At 38.8% G+C, this 19,981-nt stretch overlaps 1 protein-coding gene across 7 annotated transcripts in view; it reads left to right on the forward strand.

The window, feature by feature from the left end:
• PCDH19 (protocadherin 19) overlaps positions 1-17,260 on the forward strand; it is a 129,013-nt gene extending 111,753 nt beyond the window's left edge. For all 7 annotated transcript variants that reach the window (XM_072430130.1, XM_072430131.1, XM_072430134.1 and 4 more), the window contains one exon: positions 15,766-17,260. In XM_072430130.1, the coding sequence (XP_072286231.1) occupies positions 15,766-16,352 (587 nt within the window). In that variant the 3' untranslated portion in view covers positions 16,353-17,260. The remainder of the gene's footprint in view (positions 1-15,765) is intronic.
• The last annotated feature ends 2,721 nt before the right edge of the window (positions 17,261-19,981 follow it).

Here is a 19,981-nt window from a genome sequence, read left to right on the forward strand (position 1 = left end):
AGAACATAGGAAGGATGGGTAAATGGATAGATAGATTAATGGACATAATACATAGTCATCTAATATAGTATTATAGTAATATTATTATTACAGTATAATATATAGATCATTTTTTCTCAACAAGCTGCTAGGGGTTCCTTGAGCAATTGGTGACTCCCAGGTCAGTTTGACATATTCAATTATCTTTTTGGCTATCTGTAAGGGTGACATTCTCCCCAATGGCCAGCAATGTAAGAAGAATTCTTCATACCGACCACACTTATATACTGTGAGCTGTGAATAGTATTTATAGCAGGGGTTCCCTAAGACCTGAAAGTTATTTAAAGGGTTTGCCCGTTTTAAAAAAGTTCGAGAAACCATGGGATAGATGCAACATGTGAAAGAGATGCCAACAGTAGCCGGCATGGCGGTAAAACCTTCCTACTATCCAAGAATTGCCTAACTATCTAAATAGCCCAGAGAAGATATTTCCAGCCAAGAGCTGGCAGTTAATGTATTAATGTCAATGTCTATGTAGTTGCGGCCTGTATGTAATTTGGGTTTGATATCTGCGTCTGCTCCTCGGCATTTCCATGTGTCCTCTGAGCTACCTCTGTCACTTGTAATCTCCCTCAGCATTGAGTCTCATTTGTAGCGGAGTTCCAGGATCATCTGCCGACTTTTCTTCCCTCTCCGCCTCTAACCTTCAAGCTCCGGCCTGTCTTCTCCACTCCCGTCATCGGACGAGGGAAGCTTTGCCTAAAGATGTTTGTGTAATATCTATATTATGATCATTTTAGGGAAAACAGAGGAGTGTTATCATCATGGTCACTGTTTATATTCACCAAGATGCATGGGTTGTGCGTAAACAGACTTTGGAATTCACGGCTTCTTTCTGTGGATGAATAGGGCACGAAAGACTTGAAATGGATGAATGGGTAGAGATAGATAGATAGATAGATAGATAGATAGTCTGAATAGAAACAAGTACAGCATGTGTGCATGTTATTCATGATCATGACATGAACATTTTACTCTTTTGAATTGCCAATCAACCAAAAATTGATCTTAGTTTCTTGACCTTAATATTATGGTGGAACCCTTGAAATATATTTCAGGTCTTCAGGGAACCCTCTTCTATAATTACTATATCTACAGATGATATTATATTAGCATGGTGGTCATTGGAAAGAATTCCTCTTACATTGCTGGCCATGGGGAAGAATGTCACCCCTACAGATAGCCAAAAAGATCATTGGTGTCACTTAGTCTGACCTGAGAGCCACAAACTGGTCAAGGAACCCCTAGAAATCTCTGGAGGATCCTTAATTGAGGAACACTTTTATAGTTATACGATGAGTCAATCCTCAGCTTACACACAAAAAGTGGGATCACCCCGCTGTGATTCCCGGCTGTCTACTTTGAAATATTAAGTGATCCTTTCTATGTTTTAGCTTCTCCAGTTACTTTTCCATCTGGGATAATGGGAGAATGTCATACATTAACCCAGTTTGTATGAAGAGACCTGCAGAAAAAAAAAACTCAGTTGCTGAGTTAGCGTCATCCGGGAGGAGGTCAGGAACAGTGCAGGCCAATAGGCAACTTTATTAAAGCTGGAAATCTCCTGTACAGGATGTATCCCCCCCGATCTGAACAAGTCATGTTTCGGATAATTAAATACACAGAGAATTTGGGATTTCTGCAAATGGTTCATATTTATATGGATTATGGCAACAGAAAACATGGCTCATTCTTTTCATGAGAAGTGCGCTGCCTCTGCCTAGATTGCATTTTTAAGCCGTGCTTGTTTAATGCAATCTCTGCGGCTTTCACGGTCGTTTTAATCTGTTGTAGAAATGTTTAACTCTTCAGATGCCGCAAGGTGCAGACAGAATGTTTTTTTTTGTTTTGTCATCACCTGGAATGAATTAAGTTACAATGGAAATAAAAGGGGACCTATTCTAAATGATATATGACTGCAAGTTACAGCATGCACCATGGATTGCCAATGCACTACAATGCGGCATGCACTGCAGCACATGGGCCATATCTATGTTTAGACTTAAGTGCATGGAAGTTTGGTACATAGGTGCAATGTGTGCCATTCAAAGAGGATTATCCCCATTTATTTATGTCAATAATAGACAAGCAATGATTTCAGGGACCATGCACATCTGCCACAATCTTGTGTATGATTCCCAAACACATTGGGAGTCTACTTTTATTTGACCCCTTAAAAAGAAATTGATATCTAGTCTGATCCCTACTCTTTACGTCATACAAACTGAATCTCCAAGGGACCAAACTGGGGGCTCCATTGACCAATGGAGAGCTAATACTGTAATACATATATTTTTTCGCTCCATATACTCTTTTTGTATTAAATGCTCCATGCTTGCCGTTTATATCTTTTTGCATTTTTTAGACAGCTATAGCAAAGTCCGCTTACAACCGAAAGGTCATTTTTAATAATGTTAAATTACAAAGTGACTGGTGTAGCAATTACATATGATTTTTTTTTTTTTTGCGATATTATTTCTTTTGGTCTTTAAAGGTCATTTCCAGATTTTTTTCTTTTATCCCTAACACTTATTTGCTGAAAATTGTTTTGTTAGTTTACTTTTCTTTGTTAGGGCCATTTGTTAATATGATGGCACTGATTTAAACTACATTTTGCCATCCATATGTGGGAGAAACCCCCAAAAAACTAAGTAAATAGAAGAAATAATAAAAAGAAGATTTTTCTATCCAAGGCAATTCTAAACATTGGAATAGTTAGCCAACAGCAAGGGTGAAGGCCAGGGGGGTAACTGCATTTACATAGCCAAGAAAATGCTGCATTTTTGGGGTCGTCCTTTAAATCTCACCGCCAGATTTGATTGGAAGAAGCCATACAGAATCAGAGTAAAGGAATTTCTTGTTACAAAAAAGAAATATTCAAATTCTGCATTCCAGCTCTAGAGCTGATTACACTATTTATTTTTATTTTTTTTTTTTTTTCACTTTTTTATTTGTGTTTTATATTTATATTGTGTTGTTCACTCATTAAAGCTGTTTGTAATGTGTTGTGCCTAATCAAGGCGGTGATTTTTTTTTTTTTTCTTTTCTGAGACTAAAATTAACAACATTTATCACGGCTTGTCCAGTCATATCTGTTACATCCCAAGAGATCCCATTATCTTCCAGTCCTCTGCTCCTTGTAGTGCAGTCACAAATTCTTCGGCACCCAGTGTGCATTGTCATTATCGGGTCTGTGTGCACCAGGAAACTTCACCCTAAGGATATGTTAACCATTGCAAGTAATTTTATATCTGTTTTAGGAATATAGGTTATTATAGAATAGAAAAAGGAATATAGCATAGGCATGGTATTGGGTCATGTGAGTGGACTAGGTGACAGGGTCTCTTTAAAATCCATCCAACAAGAGTAAATCCTTTGTAAATTAAACCCAACTTCACAGCTTATTAACCCATCGCCTAAACCCAACACTAAGCAAAACTTTTGTAATCTTACATCTTCAGGCCTCTTTAATGCTTTTGGAAAAGAAAATGTCCAAAAATGTTCTGCAAAAAATCTATTGACCAAATGAAAAGATCAATTTCTGGCCTGTAGCTCTGCGTAAATCAGGCCGGTTGTTCTTGTCTGGCTCTTTTACTGGCACCACGGACCATAAATGATGATTGCTGTGCCCGATGCCAGGAGGACACTTCAGCTGATATTATATATAAAGCACAATCTCCCCTGTCCAGCGGCAGACTGTCCGGGCAAGAGGAGCAAAACTTCGGGCTGATGCTTTAAAAATATGATTAATGGCCCGCGAGAGGCCCAGCCGGACCCTGCATTAGGCTGACGCGCAGCAAGGAAGAACCAGAGGTTGATGGAAATGTACTAATATGAGGAACAGTGACTTATTATCTGTATGTCCCAGCTATTTATCATGTCAGAAGTACAAGGCAGAACTCCAACCATCACATTGTATCGAGCTAATGAACAGGAAACACTGGGTTCTATATACACTTTGCAAATTCATATTCATCTGTACATTGGCCTGTGTGTGTAACCCAACTTTCTTTCTTTTTTGTTTTACCTCCTTCCTTTCAATTTCTATTTTATTATTTTATCATTTTTTTATCTCTCTTTTTCCTTTCTTTTCCTTTCCTTTCCTGTCCTTCCCTCTCTCTTTTTCTTCCTAAAACTCTTTCTCTATTCCATCTTTCTCTTCTTTTTTCTCCCTCCTCTTTCTTTCCTTCTTTCTTTCTTTCTTTCTTTTTCTTTTTCTTCCTTCCTTCCTTCCTTCCTTCCTTCCTTCCTTTCTTTCTTTCTTTCTTTCTTTCTTCCTTTCTTCCTTTCTTCCTTTCTTCCTTTCTTCCTTCCTTCCTTCCTTCCTTCCTTCCTTCCTTCATTTTTTATTATTCTGACATTTCATGCTGGATGTGTATTACAACGGTATACTATTACATTTATTTTCCTCTAATCCTGAACATAACAATCTGCACAAGACATTAAAGAGTCAATAAGATGTAAACAAACTGCAAACATTTCCCAATCAGCCTCTCGATTGGTGCTAAATAGTCACATTCTATTTATTGCACCAGCTCCTGCCGTCATAACACTTTACCTTTCCAAAATAATTGCTTTATATAATTTTTTTTCCTATCTTGTCTCTTGTTTTGTTTCTAATCTTTTTCTCCTTTTCATGTCATTTAATTAAACTCACACACACACACGCCAACACACAGTGCATGTCTCAGACACTTTGAACATAAGGAAACAAATGAAGTTGTTTTTTTTTTCCTCCCTTGCTCAATTTTAATTATAATAAGCTACATGAAAAAGGACAACATGGCGATATCTCACAGTGCGCATCACTTTAATAAAGAGCGCGTGTAGCTGCGCCTCTGCCGTGGCGTACAGCTCAGAACATGCAAAGCTAATGTTTGATACCCCCAGTCACACTGTTTACTATTCATAAATTCCATGACAAATGTTAGCCCTGCACCCTGGTGATACATTTGCATTTTCTGCCTGGCTGTCAACTTTATTCCTTTTTTTGTTATTATTATTTTTTTATTTTTTTTTTTGTCTTTCATACTTGCAAAGAGAGATTTAACGTCTCACCGTCCCGTCCACCCCACTCTCATCCCTTATGTTTTCGGAAAGATTTCCTGCGCAGAACAAAGATATTTGAAAGAGTTTCCACCTCGGGCAGTCAATTTGCTTTTAATTTGTCTAGAATGAAATTTTTTTTTTTCTGGGTCGTAATGAGAAAAGGAAATCAAACTCTGTAATGTTTTTGATTTTCTAGGATAGTTTTTTTTAACTATTTGGATCTTATCAATTGGGAGAAAATAAAAATAATGAATTTAGGTGGTGATGTAAAAAACACTTTGAAGACAAGCAATTAGTAAAAGTAACCAAGGAACTGCAGAAAAGTCCGGGAAATGGTAAAGACAGAGAATCCACCAACTTAGCAAATTAGTGAAACACAGCTAACAATTTGTTTACCTGTGCTGGTTGTTCTGTAATGGGTCACATGTGCTTCAGGCTGCAGCAAAAGAGCAGCACTGATATGCAACAGGAAATATGGGACCTCTATTTATTATAAAAACAATGGCAAAAGTTGATAATGCTTGATAAAATACCCATTGGAGGAAACTAGGGGCCAACACGCTACAAGGGCTACTTTGAGCCTTCCTTCCTCAGGGCTAAAAAGTTGTATTTTTGTGTATCTGGAGTTCCTTCTTTTTTTTTTACCTCCTTCCTTTCGATGTATTTTTTTCCTTTCTTACTTCCTTGCTCTTTTCTTTCCTTTCTTATTTTCTATCTTCATTCATTCCTTGCTTACTTTATCTATCTATCTATTATTATTATTATTATTATTAGTAGTAGTAGTAGTATTAGTAGTATCATTATTATTAATATTATTATTATTAATATTAATATTATTATTATTAATATTATTATTAATAAACATGATTTACATAGCACCAATATATTACACAGTGCTGTACAATAAATAGGGGTTGCAAATGACTGATAAAGACAGTGACACAAGAGGAGGAGAGGACCCTGCCCAGAAGAGCTTACAATCTAGGATCTATCTATCTATCTATCTATCTATCTATCTATCTATCTATCTATCTATCTATCCTTTTCTTTCTCTTCTTTTTTCTCCCTTCTTCTCTCTCTTTCTTCTTCTTTTCCAGTTTCTTTCTCTTTCTTTCTTCCTTTCTTCCTTCCTTCCTTCCTTCCTTCCTTCCTTCCTTCCTTCTTTCCTTCCTTCCTTTCCTTTCTTTCTCGCTCTCTTTTTCCTTGCCTTTGCCTTTCTCATATAATCCAGCTGTTTATATATATATATAAAAATAAACCAAAGTAAAATAAAACATAAAACATAAAACACGTGTGTATAATCCCTTACCCACCCAAAACCAAGTTCCTCCCTTACATACACTTTAAATAAGCAATGTCCCAATTCCACCATAACTATCTCAGTCATGAGGGGTTCTCTTTACCAGAATATAATTGGTGCCCATTATCTTACTGTAATTGAGACCAAAGCAGAATAAATCAGTGATAAGTCCGCTGACTGTATAATTTTTTTTTGAAAAACAATGAAATCAGTGAAATACAGCAATTTGTTTTCCTGCGCCGCTTGTTGGGTAATGCGTCACCTCTGCTCCATTCCTCCGAATTAATTGTCAGTTTCCATTTTAAAATGAAATGCAGAGTGTCGCCGATTGAAGCTGACATTATATTTACAAATCAAATAACTCCAAACGCCGGTGATTTTCTCCGGTGGCGGCGGAATGAAACGGACGATTTTTACATGACTGGAGCCCACGGTCTTTCAGACTCTCCAGCAGAGTGAAAAACAATAAACCCCCAATTGCTCCAATGGCAGAACAATGGAGAGCTGAAATGAACCTCCCCGTAATGAGTGCACATTATATGGAAACTAATTACAGTGCCTGCGTCCAACATGAATTCCAAATAAGCTTCCATCAGCCCCTCCCCACCCCCAATTATGCTGAAAAATACACTCAATGTATTGCAATTGTCAGTTATGTTCAGGTTCCATTAGAATGTCAGAAATAAGAACTGTCTGGGCTGCCTACTGCCAACTTCAGATGTCAGCTGGGTATAAATCATTGCAAACATTACAATAATAAAATGCTTTATTCAGATGTTAATGTAACAACTGCTTTTTATGTAGAAGCAGTGGTCTCTCTGCAGAGGTCAGACACACCCACTGCTGAATCAAAGCCACAGCTCAACAATCATCCAGAAGCATGATGTCAAAAGGGTGTGTGTCAATATCTACAGAGAGACCTCTGCTTCCAGAAAGAATATCTTTGCTATCCGCATGAAATTTCTTTGAGTGATCATTTTGCAAAGGTCGGACACCCCCCTTGACTAATTTGTGAGCTCTAGATTTTATTCAAAAGTAGGTGGTTCTGACCTCTGCAGAGAGACCACTCAGGCCATGCAGAAAGCAAATGTCCTTTCCTGTAGACATCTATAGACTGTATGTTCTAAAGAAATGTCCTTGTTCTTTTTGTAAAAGCAGTAGTCTCTCTGTGGATGCTAAACAAACCCCCTATTTACTTTAGGCCCCGTCTAATTGGTGGGTTCTAGCTGTGACTAAGCAGTGGGTTTGTCTGACCTCTGCAGAGAGGCTACTAATTCTGTAGACTCTGCATATTCCAATGTATGACCCATGCTCTCTGTGAAAGCAGTGGTCTCCCTGTAGATATCTTGCTTACCCCCTCTTGACTGGTTAATTAATACTTTTTAGCTTTGACTCAGCAGTGGGTGTGTCTGACCTCTGCAGAGAGACCACTGATTATAAAAAGAGAGAAAATGTCCTTCTCTGTAGAGTTTTATAGACTCTGAATACTTTGAAGAAGCAGTGGTCTCTCTGCAGATGACACATCCCCTGCTAAACTTTTCCTCCTTGCTAATTAGTGAGCGCCAGCTTGACTCAGGAGTGAGTGTATCTGACTGCAGTAGAGAGACTGCTGATTCAATACAGAAGGTCCTTCTATATACCTCCTGCTAAGTCAGACAAACTTTTCAATTAGTAAATCCAATGCTCCTTACTGCATGTACAAGCGGCACCGATCCATTCATCCCAAGCATTGCAACAGTAATTTTAAACTTTATAAAAGTTTTTATTACATTACTTGATATACAAATGACCACTAGAGGGAATATGTACAAATCAAAAATATGGAACAGCAAGCAAGCAAGCAAAAAAAAAAAAAAAAAAGACCTTTTGTTCTTCTACAGACCATAGGCTATATCACCATCCAATCCGCAACTCTTCCTAAAGCTACCACAAATAGCAAGAAAATAAAAAAAGCAGACAAAACCTCACAAATATAAATTCTCGTATTTTTTTAAAGCTGACGCTAGTTAATGGTTATTGTCCTTTCAGCTATAACTCACGTCAGCTAAAGAAATCAGCCGTGACCACAAAGCATCGGATGTTGTTTTTTTTCTTTTTTTAAAATTGTTTAACCGGGACGTAAAAAAAAATGTGAAAAGTGTAAAATGTTTCCTTGTCAGGAAAAAAAGAACAAGAATTCTATTATTGATCTGCGTTTGACCTGAACCAAGTCTGCGCTGGTGAACAAAGAATCTGCTCGGCCCATTTACCATGAAATAAGCCACTGTTGGGTTCGGTGACTCTGGAGGGCGGGGGGGGGGATAAAAGGTGAATTATGTGCCCGGTAACTGATCTGACTGTACCTGCCATGGCATGAAGGATGGTAATGCCATCTCTGAATTAGACTGGAGGAAGACAATGCTGGGAAACCTAAGCCCTGACATTTGTACTTCCAAGAGACAAAAATATAAAATTCCTTCACTTTAACCTCTTCTGCGTCTTCTGAAGTTTTATTAAAAGGTTTTGAACACCATTTAGTCCAGCCATCCTTGCCGAGGCACACAAGAACCATCATGGAGGACTCCCGGCCCATCACCTAGGGGGGCAGATTAAAAGTGACGGCACTGAGTCTTAAAATATACCGGCTGTGCATTTATTCTCCATTGGGATATTGGGATTTTAGGGATTGGTTTATAAGGGTGATGAGCCGGCTCCTGTGTCATTGTCTGTATCTGTCTGGTATTTGCTACCCGTATTTACAGCGCTCCGTATATGTTGGCGCTATATAAAGCCTGTTTATTATTATTAATAATAATAATAATAATAAGCGTTCAAGCCAGAATGTTAGCACTACCCTCCAGCCTCCACTTCAGTAAATCTGCCACCATCCTCCCCTTTAATTAATTCTGCCCACAGCCCCCGTTCATTAAATCTGCCCCCAGCATCCCCTTCATTAAATCTGTCCCCAGCCTCCACTTCAGTAAATCTTCCCCCAGCCTCCCCTTTCAGTAAATCTGCCCCCAGCCCCTTGGTCAGCAAATCTGCCCCCAGCCCCTTGGTCAGTAAATCTGCCCCCAGCCTCCCCTTTTAGTAAATCTGCCCCCAGCCTCCCCTTTTAGTAAATCTGCCCCCAGCCTCCCCTCCAGTAAATCTGCCCTCCAGTTTTCCCTTGCACAGTTGCGCCGGCTTCTCTCCTGCACTTAAACTGCTTCCTCTGATTCTACTGCTCACTGTAAGCTTCTTAAAAAGTACATCAGAACCTGCAGCAAATAAGGTAGAGCCTCACTTAATTTCCCCTCCCTTCCCAGCCTGATTGCCCCTGGCCCTTTCATTCGCCAGATTCCACTTCTTTCAATCATATAAGCTCAGTGGCAGATATGGACATTACCTGGGGCGGTCTGCATACAAATCCCACCTGACTGGTAACGCCCCTTCATCCTCCAGACTGACATCGACCTATCAAGGCTCTTTTACATTTGCATAACTCCTCCCAAAGACCAGCCCACTGCAGCTTGTGTTGTGTTCAGGCCTCTCCCACCAGCCGTGATCTGGCTGCATTGTATAGAAAAGCACAGTGACCCAATGACACCATCACATAAGTTATATATAAAAGTAAAAAGAAAATGTAATAATTAAAAAAAAGGGGAGAGAGGGAAACATCCAGGGAGGACAAAATATAATCAGATAAAACATTAACTTTACTTATTTGGGGCCTTCAGGTTGAGAAGAATACAGAACGGCTCCTCTTCCATGCGATCTCCATTCGCGCTGTGAAATGTTTGTGCTGCATAGTTTTTATATTGTGCAGAGATTCATCCACCCAAACCCAGGGGAACCGTTAGCGAGTATTTCCCAGAATTTCCAGGAATGACGGAGCCCCTAGCAGCGCGCTAATCTTTCATTTCTTCCTCTCCCTGTGCACTCATTCTATGCCGGGAGCTGGGGGGATGAATGATGTCACACATTGGCCATGGATGAATGTTCAAGGGAAAATCCTGCTTTTAGCTTATTTTATTCGGATATGACCGCAGTCTGAGTTTAAGTAAATGAGAAACATTCTTCGTTGGTATCTTTATCCGGTGGCTTCTTCTGCTCGGCTTTGACCCCCATTCCCTGCCAGCAGATTGATTGATGGGGGGCTGCAATGGTGGATATGAAGCTTTTGTATAAATGTCAGATCTATGGAAACCATAATTCTGTGCTGGCTTAGGGGGTCTCAGGATGGATCTGATGCCCCTGGATATGTCAAATAGAGCTGCAGAACTAAGGGTAGGTTGGAGGCACGGGCCAGGGGTGGGGTAAGAACAATACCTCTTCTATTGCAGAGTATTGCTATTAGGAATTTGTAGGGATTGGGCTGTGACTATTACAGATAGGGAGCTGTTTGCTGATTTGCATTACTGCCTATGCAGTCTTAGGATTCATGCAGCTCTACCACAGCCCAGTATGGGAATGCAACTTTCTTTGCTGCAGTTAAATTTTTATTTACAAGTCACTTACAGTTATACTCCCTCTGCCTATCAGCATGCGCTTGAACTGCATCACATAGCATTGGTCATTGTGCTGCTTCTACCTTTCCTTGTACAGAGACTGCACGGTGCTGATTCCATTTCTATCCAGTTGCATAAAAAAAAAAAAAAATTGGGGGCACAGGTCAGTATTGCACATTACTGCAGCGGCATGCTTATAATGCTATGATACATAGGTTTAAAAGGTAATAAGTCCATCAAGTTCAACTACTAGGGAAATAAATCTATCCCAGATATAAAACATATGGACATAGGCAAAAACTCCGGGTACAATTTGTTCCAACTGTGAGAAAAAAATTCCTTCCTGATCCCGTGAGGCAATGGGATGTTCCCTGGATGAGCAGTGTTGTTTATTAGGAATAGCACCCGATGCATCTCCTGCAGCGGATTGTGCTGCACCATAAAGCAGATCGCTATAATAAACCTAAATATATATAATAATGTAGTTCCAACGTTTGATCCAAATAAATAGGCAATGCAGCAATGCATGACACCAATGCGTCTTCATGTGCCGTTTGCCATGAGACGATATAATAAATGCATTTTGATACATTTTATCTTTTATATAGTTCAGCTTTAAACCCCTATTTGCCCCAAGCCTTGCCGTCACCCCGTCCTCCCCCCTCATTCCATTAGGAACCATCACAGCATCCTCAACCTCCCGCCTACCGAAGACAGGTCACTTCTCACCCGGCTGTAAATAAACCAAGGCGGACGGCCCTGAGCCTCATCTTATCTGTGCATTTATTTTTTACCCTTAAGCTTAAAAATTGTGTAAATGCAGCAGATTCCCCTATCAGGCCTTGCAGACCAAGGCATCGGTCAGCGGACCTTTGCACGCTTACACCTGCACCTACAGAAGGCTACAAAGCTCCTTATTTTTCCTTCTGTTTGACAGCCGTGTCAGAGAGCTCGCTTCTTTATCACAGCAGCAGATCAGACTTCGAAGGTGCAGATTTAAAAGTGATGAGTATCTTAGCTTTCACTCCAAAGTGCTTTTTCCCCGTCTTCTTTTTTTCTGCCTCGCCGTTTTTTCCCTGCAAGTCTAAGGCGCTGATATTTTTTGGTGCAGTGGAGATTGTGCTGTGAATTTTTATGAGTTGTGCCTCATGTGTGGCAGAAAGGCGGAGCGGATTTCGCAAGGCCCAGGTTAAACACACAAATATAGAGAGCTTCACAATCCTTCAAAAAGATTCTTATCGGGCCGAGCGTAATGTGAAAGAGCTTCTGTACACTTCACTGAAATGCAAATTATACAGAGATAGCCTCATTGCTTAAAGAAGAATTAAAAAAAAGCATTTCATTCTAAACGCAGTGTTTTTTTTTTCTTTTTTGTCGACTGGAAAATTCTTATTAATGGGGAAATAGTGCTTGCTGGTCTTTTTTTTTTCTTCTTGTTACAATTCTTGATTAAAGATTTTCCTTTTTGATAATAAGGTCTATAGTGTGCAATTGTGTTGGTAGAATAGATGTGCAGTATGGAGAAGCTGGAATCTTTCTTAGTTTCTTTTTATGGGAATGATAGCAGAAGCAGATTTGGCATCATAAGTAAATACATGCTAAGTAACGTGTAAGTATAAAGTTAGGTATATACATCACCTGCGTTGAATTCTTGTGCTTCCCTCGGGTGAAAATCTTACATGTCTACAATGGTTTCCCAATGTCGTTCAATAATCCACCATAGATATATTATTATAAAACCGATCTGGAAGGACCGCTCTGCATTGGAATGGAGGAGAGTAGAGCAGGGTGCCACCCCCACCTTTCTGCCACCCCTTTTCATAAAGAGAACGGATGTCTATACGGTTTATTAATAATAATATCATAAATAAAGAGGATTCATATAGCACAAACATATTACGAAGCGCTGTACATAAAATAGAGCCATTACATTTTTGGGTATTTTAAAAATTGCAGGACCACCCTGGACAATGTCTAAAGCGTTTCTCTCTGAATTAAAGGAACCATCTTTGTTCAGGGATAGTCTTGGGTTGGATTGCCAAGCCAGCCCTTGAGATCACATTTTTAATGCTTCTGTCAACTGTAAATTTAGTAAAATGTAGTTTACATAGAATCAGAAAGTGACCTGTTTGTGGTCCTCGAGGGCTGGATTTGGACTGCTCTGATTTGGGGTCATCATCCACTTTCTGGATGAAGTAGGTGGCTTAGGATTTACATAAATCCTTGTCCCTGTGTAGCTCTTGGTTGTTCACCAATGTCTGATACAGATCAATGTCCGTTGTAACTTCTAACCTAGCAACTTGCTGCAAACTTACCCTGTTGCATGCCGTTGCATGCTCCTTCTGCCTTTGGAATCATCTTAGCTTAGGCAAAGTCATTGGAACTGAACGTTGGCTTCTTAATGATAAAGGTGAAGCTTTTGTGTTCCAGTTTCAGCAGGAACCATAAATGGTACCTAGCACATCCATCAATGAAACCTTCATAAATGGCACCTTAATTATAGCAAATGTTAGGAGAAACTGGGCCCGCTCTGTTTTCACATCAGCCAAAATCAGATGGCAAAATATGGATTTTATTAGTATTTGATTCAGCGATATGTATAATTGAAGTGCCATGCTTGCTCCTGCACCACCATCATCTTGTACGTTCAGGATTTTACCTTTCAGTCCTTACAAAGAGTGCCTCAGCCACCATTCCATTCCTTGAATGGTTCTAATATTTGGCCTTGGTGTGCAACCAAATACAGGCGTATGTACCTGGGCTCTTCACCTATATGACCCAATGAATTCTATTTATGCAAAGACTTTTAAAGCCTTTTATTTTCCTTTTGTTATTTTTGTTGCTCTTTGTTGTTCATGTTGAATATTCTAACTGTCCAGGGCATAGAGTCTGATCAACCTGCTTATCCAATAATTCACATACCCTGATGTTCAATCCATGCTTTATTTTATACGCTCGATAAGTTTTGATCCTCGTCACCTGCTGGGCAGTTCTTGGATTAGAAAGAATTTCCTTTGGGAAAACATAGGCATCACATGAAGATCAGTAGTGCAAGACTTTCAAATAAGACTTCCATTTTATGCCCGGCATGTATTCTTTTGACGTCCCGAGAACTCTTATGATTATTCTCAGTCTGTGTATTTCACAAGTTGCAAAATAATCCCTCCCGGAGCATACGGATGTGATGTATGTGGTCTATCTTTCCACATTTCTAACCTTTTGATCTCATCTTCGAGAGAAGGCTGTCATCGAGATGAGGCCGGTAAAGGGGATCAAAGACCTTCCGCTGGCAAAAATTTAATCTACCCATATGAAAAAAGGTTATCCGAGTTAGATTTGCTTTATGGGTTATGACACCTTTTCCTGGAGTAAATATGTTACACTGAGCAATTCGTGGAAATTTGTTCTTGATGGATATTACTTGGTTAAGTCTACAGAGCCTGGCTGGTCAGGTTAACCTTAAGAAATCTTTTTTGCCTTTCCATGATTTCGCTTTTTTCTTTTTTTTTATTCATGTGCATGACAGTTGTAAATTAACTGCAATATTAGGAGTAGATACATTGCGAATGACTTTCTATAACTTATTGGCTTGTTGCTATAGGTTATATAAAGGTTTCTGTAACTGTGATTTGAGTTGTTGGCATCTATTTGGAGATGATTTTGTGGTAAGAACTTTCCCAATGTAATAAAAATAATATTTTTTTCAATAACTTAAAGCAACTATGTGCTAAAAAGATATGAAGCCTTGTTTCTAACCCTTCTTTCTTGAGTGCCCTTAGAACCTCCAAAGCTTACAAATCAAAATGTCCCATCTGTGAAAGCTCTGCCACTAATCTGCTCAATATTATATTGGGCCAGATTCATTAAAGCTCATAAATGGAGAAGATGGACCATCATGACAGAACCCGGGTGATCCAGCAAACCTTAAACAGATTTCTGATTTCTTTGGTGTTATTTACCAAATGTTTTTAGTCCTGGGCCAGGCTTGCTGGGTGACCCACATACCACCATTATCGTCTCTTTTCACTAGACTTTAATAAATCGGGCCCATTGTGATCCTTTCCAAATAATATAGAGGCCCATGTTTGAGTCAACCATTAACATATACAAGACAACATCATCAAAGGAGAGCTGTCTTTGTATTACGTAGTTAGTCAGGTTGAAAGAAAGGTCCATCAGGTTCAAGCACTAAGGAACTAAACATATTACAAACCAGCATATCCCAGATTAAACCTGATAGACATAGTTGACCCAGATGAAGGCAAAAAAACCTTATAAGGCCTGGTTCAGTTTGCTTAATGGAGGAAAATTTCCTTTCTGACCCCGTGAGATTATTAGCTTTTTAGCTCATCTTTACAACTTTGTTCCGAGGCAGCTTCATATGAAAGTCCAAACCCAGCCAGAGCCAGAGAAAACAGAAGGAGGCGTCTCTATTAGATTTTTCTTTTTGCTTTTGAGAAATTGATAAAAATGGTTAATTTGATCTTTTATTAGACCTAATAATTATTTTTTTACTTGTATAGCTGCTATAGCAAATGCTATTTGTTCAGCTTCTGTTCATATTTATAAAACAAATCTTCTTCTTCGACTCGTAATTCATTAACCAACCACTTGATTGGTAGCTGGGCTCATCGCTCTTGTCATCGCTGCCAAAGCCCAGTAACGCAGCCGATGGCTTTTAACCACCTATCAACTATATGCATTTCTCTCAACAGAATGGCTTTGGTTTGCACATATTAATAGGGCACAGTTATGGAAATGTAATAAGATTACAAATGATGGTGTCTCATTATGACTGTAAATATGAAGCATACAATGCACTGGCTTTTTGTCTAATGATAATTGCAGTCTATTATACAGCATGCCATATCAAATACTAATTTCAATTTTTGTTTTTTCTTTGTTTAGATCAGAATGAAGGATTTCACTGCAGGGAAGAATGTCGCATTTTGGGTCACTCTGACAGATGCTGGATGCCCAGAGTGCCCGTCCCTGCCCGAGCTAAATCCCCCGAACATGGAAGGAACATCATTGCCTTGTCAATAGAAGCGACCACTGTGGACACTGAGTCGTTCGAGGACTGCAACACAAAAAGAACTTTTGCAACTTTTGGCAAAGACGGCAACGAACACCCCATCGACGACAGGGCTACGTTAAAAGGGAAAAGGACAGTGGACCTGCCTATCTGCAGCCCTAAAGTCAACTGTGCCATCCGCGAAGCAGGAAACGGCTGTGAGGCCGTAAGCCCCATTACTTCTCCCTTGCACCTTAAGAGTCCCCTACCAGCCAAACCGTCAGCGACGTACAATATAATGCACTGCCCCGGAAGCCGCGAAATGGAGCAGTTTGTAAGCAACGGCCCATCTCGGCCTTCAGATGCAGAGCCCAGGGGGGCGGACAGTGAAAATGTAATGCATGAAATCAATCCATTATTGCAAGAATGTCGAGAAAAGGACTCAGTGGGTGTAAAGAGACTAAAGGACATTGTACTCTAAACACCAACTCTCCTGTACGGAAAACGATAAAATGAAAAAAAAAAATGACTTAAAAAATTACAGTTTGTTTTTAATGGCTTACCAATGGTTCACAAATTGCTGTATTTATAGCTTCCAAAACGTATTGTTTATAAATAAAGGCTATTGTTATGTGACAATCCCAAACTATTCAACATGTGGCAGGGGTGTTCCGTCTAAGCAAGCAGCCTGCATCACTCTTGTCTTTTCCCCGCCCCTTCCTCTCATCCCGTTGCGCTCAACATGAGAAACCGTTACGACCATCAATGTAAAAAAAAAAGTATTATGTATGTATTAAGTATTTTGAATTTATATATTTTTATAAGCATATATATCAGAATTATAATATAAAATTAGCTTATTTGTACAGAAGAAAAAAAAAGAAAAAAAACAACTTTACACACATCCACCGCCACTTCCAAAAAAACAAAAAAAAAATTCCCTTGCTAATGATTTTGTAACATAGATCAAAAATTGAAAAAAATATTCTGCCATTCTTTGTGAGTGGTTCTAAGTTTGACAAAAAAAAGGTAAGCTGCAAATGCACCAAGGCTAAACCTTGACACTTTTCTCCATGATAGGTTGCTGAATTCTCGAGGACACCCCTGCATTACGAGCCCTTTTGCTGTTACATGCTCTCTGTACTCTGACTGTATTTGATATTTAAAACTTTGTCGAGTGATGGCAAAAGGCATTCGAGTAAAAATGGAAGAAAAATTAAAAAAAAACATAATTTGTATTTTTTGTTTGTTCACTTGAATGATTTTTTGCTTTTTTTTTTATTTCTCATTTTTTTTAAAGCTTTTTCATATTGTGAACACATGCAAGCTTAAGGTTAGGGTATATTTTGATTATTTAATTGCTATTTATAAAAATTTTTGCAAACACAATTTTTTATATCCTCCACTCATATTCACTATACTTTTTGTTATACTGGTACACACGTCATTGTTAAGTTTCAACAACCAAGGCCATACCGCTCATACAAAATATTTTTGTTTCATGCGTCCTTGTATCTTTTTTTTTCAGCTATGTCACGTTTGCTCCTGGTTCTTGCCGGCGTGCTCAGTTTAAAATACAAAAAAAAATCTCTGATGGTATGAACATGTTTTTGACAACTGTAAATTGTTTACAGTTTACATAATATTCTGTTTGTAAAATAGTCTTAAAAGATCATGTTGAAGACAAATGTTATAAAAAATTCACTGAGAGAAAGTGAAAAAAGTAAAAAAATAAAAAAAAGTTTTTAATTTCAAAATGATTTATGCTTTCAGATGAACGTTACGCATATGCAGAAAACTTGGGGTTTAAAGAATATTTATTGTCAGGATTAAGAGATATCTGGGGCTCTGATTTCTACTCTGTTTTTATCATACAGGATGTGAGAGCAAAAATCCAATAAATAAAATAATAAAAATAAAAAAAAATAAAAAATCACCCCTCATACAGAAGGTTGCTCTTTATTACCATCTGTATCCTGGTTGCAGAGTTTCCAGTTGCCACCATGACAGTAACCTTTTAAAGAGGGTTCTAGATAACAATTAAACCCAATTGGGTTTCTAACCCTTCCTCAGCCACCTTAAACATAAAACTAAAGCTGTAGAACATAAATATTAAATGGGCCTGATGTATCAAAACTCTCCAAAACTGGAGAAGATAGACTATCATAGGATAAATTGGGTGATCCAGCAAACCTGGGATGGATTTCTTAGGTTTTTTGCTAATAATGATTTGCTATTGTTTGGCAAATGTTGCCAAACCTGCACCAGATCCATTCCAGGTTTGCTGGATCGCGCAGATTCTCCCTGTTAGTCTATCTTCTCTTGTCTTGTGGAGCTTTAATAAATCAGGCCAATAGAGATACAAGCAGTGTTAGTTTATGATAGTGTATCTTCTCCAGTCTCAGAGGTCGTTATTAAATCAGACCAATTGGGCATAAGTTAATTAGCTCTCCAAGACTGGAAAGGATACACTTTCATCAGTGAAGCTGGGTGATCCAGCCAACCTTGAATGGATCAGGTCCAGGATTCAAAACATTTGCTACTAAATAGCAATTAACTTTCAATAGATCCATTACAGGTTTGTTGGATCACCCAGCTTCAGTCTTGAAACAAATCAGTCATTGTGTTATATTACCATTATTGTTAATTTGTAGCATTGGGTTATTTTAATGCCCAACAGGTGTTTGTTGTTGAGACTTGGACTATTATTTTTTCCGTATTAGTATCTAATAGAGGAGTGGGGAAAGGTAAGAATTGTTGACAGATGTTTGTTGCCCCTCTAACCTTTTGATATAATAATTTGTGTATTTTTGTAGCTAATTTGTGGGTTTCTTTTATTGAGTTTCTCTTTAAAAAGCCTACAGAGTCTATCTACGTGTGTGCCGTCTATCACATCGTAACCTCAGATGTACCTTACCTTCTGTTCTATTTGGAAGAACATCACTAGAAATGTCTTTGATGTGTTTTACTGTAAATAGTCTATGAATAACTTTTGCCAAGCCATATAAATAATGTGTGGGATAAAAAAGACAAAAGGCTTTTTGACCATTGCTAGCGCAGCAACTGGAAAAATCAAATTGTTGATAACCGAAGAGTGATTCTATTTCTTTTTCCTTTGCTGCATTATATCTTACCAGAAAAAAAAAAGTATGAACCATTGTCCAATGAGGGACACCGGAACGATATATTATCATGGGCTATGTAGCGCCACCTGCAGGGTGAGTGGACACTAGGCGAAGTAGTGTAGGCCAGCACTTGGGGTCTGTATATGCCCTTCTATACCAGCCACGTTTCAGTTCAGTACTGTATCCTCAGGTTTGAGGTTTTCTTTAGAAATATTTACACCAGGCCTTTCTAGTCCTGAATAGTCTTTAAGTTTCATAAACATTGAATCAAAAATTGAATATATTTATTTGCTTGCTGATTTATATTTTATCAGAAAATAAAAAGTTACATGTTTGTCCAATGATGACACAAGAACAATATATTAGAACTATGGGCTTTATAGCGCCACCTTCAGGGTAGATAGATATAAAGCCAAACAACAGCTGTAGGCGTAGGGACTATAAATGCCATCCCATGCATCCTTGCATGTTGCGCACCCCCAACTTCAGGGTAGATGGATACCAGGCCAAATAACAACTGTAGACCAGCTTCTAGGGTCTATATATGCCCCCCACCCATATCAGCCATTCTTTATCTCAGTCTACTGTCCTCAAGATTAAGGAATTCTCTCATCAGTAGCTGCTAAGGGATTTACACCAGGACCTTCTAGTCCTGAATAGTCTTAAATTATTCATCAAGATCATAAAAAAAGAATTGGTAATTGAGTATGTGTATCTTGGCTTGCTGATTTACACCTTAGTGGAAATAAAAAGTTTACACAGTTGTCCATTGATGGACATGAGAACAATATATAACCGTGGGCTATGTAGTGCCACCTTTACGATGGATAGACATAGGTCCAAAAACCAACTGTAGGCTTAGTGTCTATATATGTCTTACCATCTATCCATACATGTTATGCCACCCAAATCCAGAGTGGATGGACACCGGGCCAAATAACAATTGTATGCCAGGCCATGGGGTCTCCATAGACCCTCCCAAACA

This window comes from Pyxicephalus adspersus, chromosome Z (genome assembly GCF_032062135.1).
Source record: "Pyxicephalus adspersus chromosome Z, UCB_Pads_2.0, whole genome shotgun sequence".
Classification (NCBI taxonomy): domain Eukaryota; kingdom Metazoa; phylum Chordata; class Amphibia; order Anura; family Pyxicephalidae; genus Pyxicephalus; species Pyxicephalus adspersus.